General features: G+C 61.9%; 1 protein-coding gene across 1 annotated transcript; it reads left to right on the top strand.

Moving 5' to 3' along the window:
• Positions 1 to 323: 323 nt before the first annotated feature.
• Positions 324 to 10,604, top strand: LOC103783757 (putative uncharacterized protein encoded by LINC00482). Its single transcript, XM_063598620.1, has 3 exons — positions 324 to 362; positions 604 to 677; positions 9,762 to 10,604. The coding sequence occupies exons 1-3, from the start codon at positions 324 to 326 to the stop codon at positions 10,552 to 10,554; spliced, it is 906 nt and encodes a 301-aa protein (XP_063454690.1). The 3' UTR covers positions 10,555 to 10,604.
• Positions 10,605 to 11,191: the final 587 nt, after the last annotated feature.

The following is an 11,191-nucleotide window of genomic DNA, read 5'->3' as shown; positions in this document are numbered from 1 at the left end:
TGCAGCCTCTTGTCCAGCAGAGACCCTGGGGGGCGGGGGACACACAGGGGCTCCCTGTGCGGCCAAAGAGGCATTGGAGAAGGGACTTCCCTGAGGCAGCCTGATGCCTCTGACTGGTGGCAGCTGGGAGCCCTCCGCTTGAGGACCGGCCGTCGCAGCATGGCCCCTGCAGGCCGGGGCTCTAACGTGGTACTACTGTAGGGCTGGCAGGGCCTGGGCGTGGGGACCAGGCAGAGCTGGGGTCCCAGGCCCTGCATGGTGTCCACTAACAGGACACCAGGTAGTTTCCCGAGCCTGCCGACCTCCCTGGCCTCAGCCGTAAGATGGGCCGAGAGAGAGTGGAGGCTCTGCGGCGGGATTGGGTGAGGTACATTTGAGCTGGAGGCCGGCCTGGCTCTGTGCGGCCCCGGGAGGCCAGAAGTGCCCCTCCGTCACGTGGAGGAGCCGACTGCTGAGGCCTCCCATCCTGTTCCTCAGGCAGGGGCCCCGTCTGGCATTCCCAGGCCACCCCGGTGCTGGGGGAGTTGCAGGTGGTGGGGTCACCTTGGACGGGGTACAGCCTGTCCACATCAGCTCTGCTTCCCTCTCTCCCTGCCCCCACAGGCTAGCTTGGCTGAGCCCGATGCTTCTCAAGCTGAGGAGGGCATCCTTGAAGCCTCCGGCCGCCCCACACCAAGGTCTGTGCACCAAGGTCAGGGCTGCGCAGGAAGAGGGGAGGGGTGGCGGGGAGGTTATGGTCTGGAGGGAGGAGGGAGGGCAGGGGAGGGAAATAAAAAGAGATTACATTTTTTAAAAGGTACTCTAGCTGTCTGCTGACACCGCCCCTGGTCTCCATCCGTTTTATAGCCTGATGGGCTTGAGCAGCTGGGCCTCGTCTGTCAGGGGCATGCAAAGGGTGGGGGCTGGGAGCAGAGCCCCCACAGGAGGCCTGGATGGGGGCCACCTCTCCCCGGGCCTGGGTTCCCTCTGGGGTTGCCCAGGCCGGGCAGGGGCGCTCTGTGCAGGTGGGATGGGTGGAGGGAAGCTGGCCCGGGGCGGGTGGCCACTATCTGGGCCCATCTATCCCCCTGACAGGTCAATTTTCTCTCGTGTTTTACAGGAGCTTTCAGGGCAGGAAATGTGATCGGGCAGCTGATTTATCTCCTTACCTGGTCTTTGTTCACAGCCTGGCTCCGGCCCCCCACCCTGCTGCAGGGCCCGAGGATGTCTCCCCAGGCGTCCCCACCTCGGTCTCCTTGGGGGGGACTGTGCTGAGCCCAGCTGCCTCTGTGAGATGAAGATAAGGAGGCGAAGACATGAAGGGCCTGCCTGGGGGCAGTCTGGCTTTCTTGCAGGGGGGCTGCACCTGGTTCCCTCCTCCCTCTCGCCGGCAGCCTGCGGGGTGGTGAGGATGAAGGGGCTGTGGGGCCGGGGTGCAGGGATTAGAGGGAGGTGACTGCCATCTCTTCCTCTTCATCGTGTTTTTCACCTCTTAAGTCAACTTTGGTTTCTCGGACTCAGAGTTCTCTCCTGACGGTGGCAGGGTCCTCAGATCACCGGTGCAGACAGGGCCAGACAGGGCCAATGTGGGGACCCACTCAGCCTGTGGCCTCTGCAGGAGGGAGGTCGGAGGCCTCAGCAGCCACCCCGGCCACCTCCTGAAACAGTGAATGTCCTTCATTTTCAGCTGGCAAGCTCTGATCTTATAACGAGGTATGGAAGTGTTCCGAAAACTGTCAGCAGACGTTCGAGGGAAAACAGCTCAGCTTCTCATGCCCCCCACCTCTGCCGGGAGCGACCCCATATCCCTCAAACAGAATTCTGGGAACCTGGGACCATAGGGTCTTCCTGTGCCTCCCCTGCCAGCTCTGCATGACTTTGTCACGTACTTGAGTGCTGGCTGAGATGATGCTACCGCTACCAAACAGGTGGGAGGCCAGCCCCAGCCCCAGCCCCAGCCCCACCGGGGCCGGAGCTCCCGGTGAAGAAGCGTCTGCCTGGTTCGCAGGTGTCCAGGACACACCAGTCGCCTGACTCCCGGTCAGGCGAACGCACACATCAAGTTCTTGCAAGCCAGGGCTCTGCTGGCATCTTCAAGAAGAGGGAGGGTCCTGGCCCTGACCACAGGGCTCCCTTGACAGGAGGAGTTACAAACTCGGCTTCCTGGGGGGCATCGTGGGGTGTGCTGCCTGCCAGGAGACCCCACCCCTGGTCATGGGGTTCCGTCTCACACAGTGGCAGGAGCCATGCATGATTCTTGGCTGAAGAAGGACCCGCACAGCTATGTGGTCTCTGCCGCCCAGCAGGGAAGCCCCCACATCAGCCCTAAGGGAACTTCCCAAAGCTCAGCAGGCGCCTCTTCCTGCCATCCGCTAGGTCTTCTCTTGGCCCCTCTCCCAAGCCTTGACCCATAGCTGACACTTCTAGAAAAGTCTTTACCGAGAAACGGACCGGCTGCATGGGTGGTGAGGAGGGCAGTTGCCCAGGGCCTGGCATCTGTGGCTAAGGCTGTCCTGAAATTCTTAATCATTTTACCTCTGAACTTGCGGCTTTTTGTTGTTGTTGTTTTTTGAGGCAGAGTCTTGCTCTGTCACCCAGGCTGGAGTGCAGTGGCGCGATCTCGGCTCACTGCAACTTCCGACTCCCAGGTTCAAGCGATTCTCCTGCCTCAGCCTCCCGAGTAGCTGGGACTACAGAAGTGCACCACCACACCCGGTTAATTTTCGTATTTTTAGTAGAGACGGGGTTTCACCATGTCGGCCAGGCTGATCTCAAACTCCTGATACACCCGCCTCGGCCTCTCAAAGCACTGGGATTACAGGTGTGAGCCACCACGCCCGGCCCTTTTCCTGCCTCCTAAACAAGTGGCCAGGAATTCTCCTCCTGCACTGGGTCCCCAGATTGTGTGGCAGGCCCTGCAGATGGCACAGGGGACTGGTTCTTCCTCGTGGAAAGCCAGGCCTGGACACCTCTTAGGCATCGCCTGTTGGGGTGACCCTCCCACACCCAGCCTGGAACTCTAGCCAGCTCAGCCTCCGTCTGCTGAGAAATCAAGGTGACCTTGTGGCTCAGCCCTCAGGGGGCACTCACCACACAAGAGTTCCCTTTCAAGACCCCCTGTTCGGGGCTGGGGCCCCCAGGAACGGTTGGGGCACCTTCCTGGGGCCCTGTTTTTCCCCAGGAGCGGGACCTGGGAGCTGAGGGCGTCTCATCTCCCCACAGGCATCTGCTGCTGCTCCTGGCTGCCACTCACCCCTGTGAGATGCTGACAGCAGGATACCTGTCTGTGCGGGGCGTGGGAAAAAGGGAGAAAACCTGGCAGAGGGTTGGGGGCTAAGAAGCAAAGGGCGTGAAGGGCCACCGTGCACTTTTGAAGTCTCTACTTGCCAGTGGCCACCCCACCTCTCCCTGCCCTCAACCAAGGACGGACAGGCCTGGCAGGTGGGCCGGAGCCGTGGGGCAGAAGCATCCCAGGCCTGGCCTCGGAGGAAGGAGGCCATGGTGAAAGTGGAGGCTGTCTGCATCCACCTCCCCAGCCTTTGTCACCGGGACCTCAGCCTGACCCCAGGCCCACCCCAGGCTGCTCACCGAGGTGGGTACCCTGCCCACCGCCAGCTCAGATGCAGTGTGCGGACTCTCTTCTCTCTGGGGGTGAGCGGGAGTTCCCTCCCCTCCACATCAGGAGCTGGGGGAGAGCTGGAGGGCCCTGGGATCCCCTTGGCCCTGGTCATCAGCCCCAGCCCTGACAAGCCCTGCGTGTGCCACGCGTGGCCTGGGTTTGGAGCTCAGCACCCTGCGGGAATTCTATGAAATCTCCGATTTTATCTGAAAACTTCACCCACGTGTTGCATCGCTCTGTGAGGCGTCTGTGTGTGTCCAGGCAGCGGTAACAACGCTACTAATGCTGGCGGCCATCACAGGAAGCCAGTCCGAACGTCCCCCCAGGGCCTGTTTCACCCTCATGACACCAGGCGTGGCAGAGACGAGGAGCAGAGGCCTGGACCTCTCAGGGTCTCAGCAGGGGGAGGCCGGCCTGTCACGAGTGTTTGATGACCCTGGAGAGGCGGTGGTGGAGGTAAGCGTGGCTGCTTCCAGGGGAAGGGCCGGCAGTGCTGGGGGAGGGGTTCTGTATTGATTAAGCACCTACTGTGTGCTAGGTCCTCTGTGGGCTTCATTTAATTTATTGCCACAGCCATGGGAGGGAGGGGTGGTTAGCGCTATATTTCAGATGAGGAAACGAGGCTCCGGTGAAGACACTTGTCTAGTCCTCTGGCTGTGGAAGATGGGGAAGGGATGACAACCTGGGCTCGGGAGAGATAAGGAAGCTGAGGCCTAGAGCCTTGTCAGGCCTGGAGCTGCTGTCCTCCCGCTGGGGCAGCACCGCCTGCCTTCATTTAGAGCAGCAGATCCTACAGCACCCGGGTCCTCACCTATCAAAGGCAGACACCATTCCTGACCACGTGATGGCCTGGACGAGACCAGTGTCTGGGTGTCTGGGTGTCTGGGTGTCTGGATGGGAACTGGGAGGGCCCGGCCAGGCCCAGCACATGGTGACTCTGCCTGCCCTTTGCAGCTGAGAGCTGGCCTCTCCTAGACCTCAATGTCCACTGACACCCAGTGCCCCTGCAACCTTCTCTTCCTGCCCCACGAAGGTGGCACTCTCCTGGGGGCCGCTCCAGCCCTCTGCCTGGGGAGCAAGCGGAGGGGCCTGGGACCCCACCTGTGTTCCTGTCTCTATCCCTCCTCAGCTGTCACCAGCTTTAATTACCCCGGCTCCATCCGCCCCGGCTCCTGCGAAGCTGGAGAGCCCCTTGGGCGGGCGCAGGGCCCCTCGCCTGGGCACGCAGCATTCCTGCATTCCTCCCCGGGGCCCACCGACCTGTCCTGCCGGTTGCGGGCAGCTTCCGGGTGCAGGGAGCCCAGCGTGTGTTTGGGGGGGTGCGCAGCTGCTGGATGGGGAGCCTGGAGAGAGCCCGGCTGTGCCCCGGGACTCCCAGCTGCGTTGCCCACATCCCTCTGCCACCCCGCATCACGACCAGAGCCTGGCAAGAAGTCAGTGATTCATCACTCAGGCCCTGGGGGCTGCCTGGAGGGGCTCGGGTGCTTCTAACAGCAGGAAAGGGAAGGCAAGAGAGAACCTTCCACAGTTGGGAGCAGCAAAGCGGCCCAGGAAGCCCCCCCACAGGATGGGACCATCTGAGGTTCCAGCCACCCCAAGCCCCCGGAGCAGGGCCCCCAGCCTAGTGGTATGTGGACAAGCCCTGCCTGGGGTGCACCTTCTCGGGGAGACCCACTGCTCTTTGGGCTACTGTCCTGGGGAGCCTCCCCCTTCCTGGGGCTGGGTGGACCAGCTGCGGAATGGCAGCTCCCCCTGGAGGGGCTGGGGAAGAAGGGGGTGTGCTGCCCACCAGCTCCTCCCTACCCCGAGGCTTCCCAGATGATCTGCCTCCAGCTCCAAACAGGAGTGGTGGCCACCTGTGAGTTTCTCTGAGGCCCAAGTGGTCACTGCCGGAGCTGCCTGTGTCCCTGTGTCCGGACAGGCTCCTCTCCACCTCTGTGTTTGGGCAGCTCTCCGGGGCGCCGCCCTGCGTAACACACGTCTGCGGTGTTACCCACCAGTGCCTGGGACCTGGCCAAGGGCTCCACACACCAAGACCAAGGTGAGGGGAGGTGGTGGGTGGGGACCAGCCCTGCCTCTCTTGGAGACCCCCAGGGCAAGGTGCCAGGCCAGCCTGGAGTTGGGTGTGGAGTGGTTAGTGTGAGCATTACGTCTTCTTTTCCGGAAAGTGGCTGAAAATGTCCCCGGGGCCAGTCCCCCAGGGCACACTGCTGGACTCAATGCAGCAGAAAGAGTTGGGGTGTTTGGCCGGGTGCGGTGGCTCACGTCTGTCATCCCAGCACTTTGGGAGGCTGAGGCGGGTGGATCACCTGAGGTCAGGAGTTGGAGACCAGCCTGGTCAACATGGCGAAACCCCATCTCTACTAAAAATACAAACATTAGCTGGGTGTGGTGGCAGATGCCGGTAATCCCAGCTACTCCGCAGGCTGAAGCAGGAGAATCACTTGAACCCAGGTGGCGGAGGTTGCAGTGAGCTGAGATCTCACCATTGCATTCCAGCCTGGGTAACAAAGTGAGACTCCGTCTCAAAAAAAAAAAAAAAAAAAAGAGAAAAGGTTGGGGTGTCCCATCCTCAGGGCAGGGGTCAGAGCTGCATCCCTGGGGTGCCCTGAGCTTGGGGGTCATGATAACCTTCACCCTGCATGCAGCCCAGGCCCACACCTAGAAGTCTTGTGGCCTTGAGCACACTGCGTTGCCTCTCTGAGCCTCGGTTTCTCCATCTATAAAATGGAGAGGGTAACAGTGAGAGATTGCTATTGGCTGGCTTCGTTCATTGGGCCCTAAATCAAACAGTGGCTTAAATACCAGAGGCTTGCTCAATGGGTGGTGGGCAGGCAGCCGGGCTGGGGCGGCGCCCCCCCATCTCCACGGTGTCCCCACCTCTATGGTGCCTCCCCCTCTCCATAGTGCCCCCCCACCACGGCCTCCATCCCTGGGGTCCAGGTTTCATTTGTTCTTCAGCAAATGCTACAGAGCTTTTGTAGGCCCACCAGCAGGAGTGGGGTTGCCAGGCAGTGAGCTAGGGGGTGCTGGGAGGGCCCGAGGGGAGGCAGGGCGCATCCTGCAGGGTGCCTGTGAGAACCTGGGCTGAGGGTGGGTTTGAGCAGAGGCTGACATGGTCTCACCCTCTGGCTGCTGGGTGGGAACAGACCATGGGGAGGCCAGGACGGAAGTGAGGAGAACATGACGATCCCGGAGAGAGATAACCCGGATCGTGGTGGAGACACAGGAAGTGGGGAGAAGTGGTCCAAGCTGTGGATATCTGAACATGGACTCAACAGAATTTCCTGACAGATTGGATGAGGGGTGTGACTGAAAGGGAGATGTCAAGGATGGTTCCATAGCAACGGCAGGAGCTCCAGCCATTGCATCTGCATTCCAGGCAGCAGGAAGGAGAAAGGAGGGAAGGTAAAAGACTACTGAAAAGCTTTCAGCTGGGGCTGGGCATGGAGGCTCACACCTGTAATCCCAACACTTTGGGAAGCCGAGGCGGGTGGATCACTTGAGCCCAGGAGTCTGAGACCAGCCTGGCCAACATGGCAAAACCCTGTCTCTACAAAAAATACAAGAATTAGCCATGTGCACCTGTGCTCCCAGGTATGATCTCACCACTGTACCTCAGCCTGGGTGACAGAGTGAGACCCTGATTCAGAGAAGGGGGAGGGGAAGAGGAAGGGGAAGGGGAAGGGGGATGGAAGGGGGAAGGGAAGGGGAAGGAGAAAGGGAAAGGGAAGGGGGAGGGGAAGGAGGAAGGGAAGGGGAAGGGGAAAGGGGAGGGGAAGGGGAAGGGGAGGGAAGGGGGAGGGGAAGGGGAAGGAGAAAGGGAAAGGGAAGGGGGAGGGGAAGGGGAAGGGGGAGGGGAAGGGGAGGGGGAGGGGAAGGAGAAAGGGAAGCGGAAGAGGGAGGGGGAGGGGAAGGGGAGGGGAAGGGGAGGGGAAGGGGGAGGAGAAGGGGAAGGGGAAGGGCAAGGGGGAGGGGAAGGAGAAAGGGAAGGGGAAGGGAGAGAGGAAGGGGAGGGGAAGGCGGAGGGGGAGGGGAAGGGGGAGGAGAAAGGAAAGAGGAAGGGGGAAGGGGAAGGGAGGGGGAGGGGACGAGGAGTGGAAGGGGAAGGGGGAGAAGGGGAAGGGGGAAGAGAAAGGGAAGGAGGAGGGGGAGGGGGAGGGTCTTTTGGCAAGCCATGAAGTCGGCCCAGCCCTTCTGCTTATATTGCTCAGGTTGTAGTCACAGGACCATGCCCGGTGCACGTGAGGATGGGGAGGTGATTGCTAGCTGGGAACTGCGCACTCAACAATGACAGAGAGATGCCTCCGGGTGGGGAAGGCAGTGCATGGACGCTGGTCAGCCGGCCACTCCAGGCAGTGGGAAGGTGCTCAGAGGCCCGAGGAGTCAATTCTGGTGGGCGCTGGCTGTGCAGCCGGTGCTGGTGGCCTGAACACGGCAGAGGGCCAGGCCGGGCCTCACTCAAAGGAAGCAGGGAGACAGGAGCGGGGCTGTGGGCTTCTCTCGAGAGCTGCCAGGCAGCCAGGCAGGCTGGGAATGACATTTGCCATGCTGTGCCCCCGGCTCTGGCACTGGGCGGCTCCTGAGGCCCAGGGAGGAGCGTGACCTGCCCACGGGTCCACCATCATCGAATGCGAGTCAGAGTCAGACCAATGCTGTGGCTCCAGGACAATGCCGTGTCCCCTCCTGGGGCTCAAAAAAGCATGACAGGGATTTGGGGGACAGGGGTGTTCACTTCTGTCCTCCAACAGGCTGAGGGGGAGGGGCTGGTTTCTCTGCTCATCTGTGCTGAGACGGTGCTGGGGAGAGGCAGGCGGGAGCCCCAGCCCCCTCCAAGTGTTTGCCAGCCCAGGCTCTGTCCTGTCCAGGCGTGTCCTGTCCACCCGCCTCCCTCTAGGGACCATGGGGGCAGGCCTGGAGCACTGAGCTCAGGGCCCCGAGCCGTCTAGAGGGACGGCTTCCTCACACCATGCACCTGGGCTGAGCTCAAGTCGCTGCAGCCCCTGACCCCCAACTCAGACATCCCTTTGCAGCCCACCTACCACCCAAGAAGCTGCTGTGTAGGGACAGAGCCCACCAGGGCACTGGGGACACGTGGCACAGGCCAGAGAGCTCCTGAGGCCTGGGAGGCTGCCATGTTGGGTCCCAGATGGACACACCCCAGTACGCCCAGTCTCAGGGCCTGAGGCACCCACTGGTTCTAGAATTCTCTCAGGAGAAGAAAGCCCCTCACGGCCCCCTTCATCACAGGCTGCGCGGCCTCAGCCTGGCCAGCCCCGAGACCCTTCTAGCTTGCGGATCCCCCTCCTGCTCCCCCGACCCTGACTCTCCCAGAGTGGACTGGCCAGCTCTGGGTCTGGTCTGCGGGCAGGAGCCCTGCCCAGGTGGCCCCCAGGGCCGGCCCTCCTCTCCCCGACTCCATGCACGTCTATAAACGCCCTGCACAACTCGGGGCCTTTGCCCGTGCATCCTCTGCCCGGGTGCCCTCTACACCATCTGCTGAACCCGGGTGTGCTCTCTGGGCCCCTCTGCAGGTGCCTCCTCTGCTCCTTTGGGAAAGCCCCAGCTGTCTTGAGGTCCCCCACACCTGTGCTTCCCAGCACCTCGGAGACCCCAGAACCACTGAACAAAGAACACTGGGGTCCTGGGCTGCCACACGGAGGACCCCAGGGTGGCAGGCTCACAACAGCACAGGCGTCCTCCTACAGCTCCCAGGGCCGGGAGCCTGAAACCAAGGTGTCCACAGGGCCCTGCTGCCCCCAGAGGCTCTGGGCAGAGCCCTTCCACCTTTCCAGCTCCCCCTGGTTCCCGTGCTCCTCGGCCTGTGGCCCCATCACTCTGGCCTCTGCCTTCATCTCATGTGAGTTTCTCCTCCTCTTCCATCCCTTATAAGGATGAGGGTTGTTGGGTTTGGGCCCCCTGGGATGATCCGGGATGACCTCATCTCCAGATAACCTCTCCATGACAGCTGCAAAGACCCTTGCTCCAATTCTGAGATTCTGAGATTCTGGTTGGACATCACATATTGGAGGCCACCATTCCACCCACTACACAAAGAAACCCTCCCCTCCAGAACCCCTTTCCCTGCCCGACCAGCCCTTTGCAGCTTTCACACCCCCTGACAAATTTGGTTCTGTTCCCTTATTCTACCCCCCTGCCCTAGGCCGAGATCCCTGAAGCGGGCCCAGCTCTGTTCACTGCTCCCCCGGCCTCCTGCTGTTTCCCACATGCAGCCACGGTACAGGGCAGCTCATCCAACCACCTCCCCAACCGCAGCCTCCAGGGATGTACACCCTGCCTCAGGGGCTCTGCCTGGGTCCTGGCTGGTGGAGGGCACAGCCGTCAGGGAAGGCCCTCAGCTGCAGGATGCCGTGCCACGGAGACCAACCAGGCCCTCTAAGGCACTGTGGCCGGCCCAGATGTCAGCAGCTCCAGAAATTAGGCTGGGACAGATGGTGCCTGGTGACGCAAGGGGACTGTGGGGGCCACAGGGGACCCTGCTCACCTGGACCTACCGTGGAGGCCAGGGAGGGAGATGGACTCGAAGGGCGGAAGGGCCCAGAGAAGGCACATTTGCAGAGCAGCGGCCGCATTTCCAGAGCTCGGGAGCCCAACAGGAATCCCGTCTGGCCATGGGACCACCGCCCTTGGGGCTGGGGGATGCTGCAGGGGACGGCAGAGGGCAGACAGGCCAGGAAAAGGGGAGGGCAGAGGGCAGACAGGCCAGGGAGAGCGCCTGCAAGTGCCCAAGGAAGGGACCAAGCCCAGGCCCCTGGACCAGAGCGGCCGCCTGGTGGGGCAGGCTGGAAGGGGCCAAGGCCAGCGCCAAGGGGGAGCAGGTGAGGGACCCTGGTGGGCATCTGTGGGAACAAGGCCACGTTTCTCCCTGCGCACGCTTTAATCAAGGACATTCCTGTGGTTCTCGAAAAGTGTCGCACATTACATGGGTGTCGTGAGCTGGGCTCCGTGAGAGTGTGCGGGTGGCTGGGGGCAGCAAGGGAGCAGCAAGGCCTCAAACCCGGGCGGCGGCCTGGCCTGCGCGCCAGGATGTGTGGTGTGAGTTTCCCGAGCTGCAGGAACAAGGTCCACAGACTGGGGAGCTTCACACAACAGAAACTGCCTCGCAGTTCCCGAGGCCAGAGCCCATCGGGGTGGCTCCCTGAGGCCGTGAGCCAGGACTGTCCTGGGCCGCCCCCTCTTCCACAGGCTGAGACCATCCTTGGCGTCTGTTGGCCTGCGGCCGCCTCGCCCAACCTCTGCCCTCATGTCCACACGGGTCCTCCCTGTGTGTATGTTGGTGTCTGGATCTGCCCTTTCTACTGTGGGGCAACTGTCGTCGAGGATAGGGCCCACCACACAACACGGCCTCGTCGTAACTAAGTATAGTCGGCAGTGATCCTATTTCCCAATAAGGTCCCATTCTGAGGTCCTGGACTTCAACATGTGAATTTTGGGGGCCACAACTCTACCCTGGCATGCAGAGAGAGAAGGGGGGCGTGGAGCCCCTCAGCGGGAAGTCCCTTGGGAAGTCGCAGGCCCCCTTGGTGGGGCAATTGGGACGTGGGTGTGAGGGTCCTGGGTACAGGGAGCCTG

The sequence above is a fragment of the Pan paniscus genome, chromosome 19, assembly GCF_029289425.2.
Source record: "Pan paniscus chromosome 19, NHGRI_mPanPan1-v2.0_pri, whole genome shotgun sequence".
In the NCBI taxonomy this organism is placed as follows: domain Eukaryota; kingdom Metazoa; phylum Chordata; class Mammalia; order Primates; family Hominidae; genus Pan; species Pan paniscus.
Note: the sequence above shows the minus strand (reverse complement) of the source record. Positions and strands in the feature narration are given on the sequence as shown.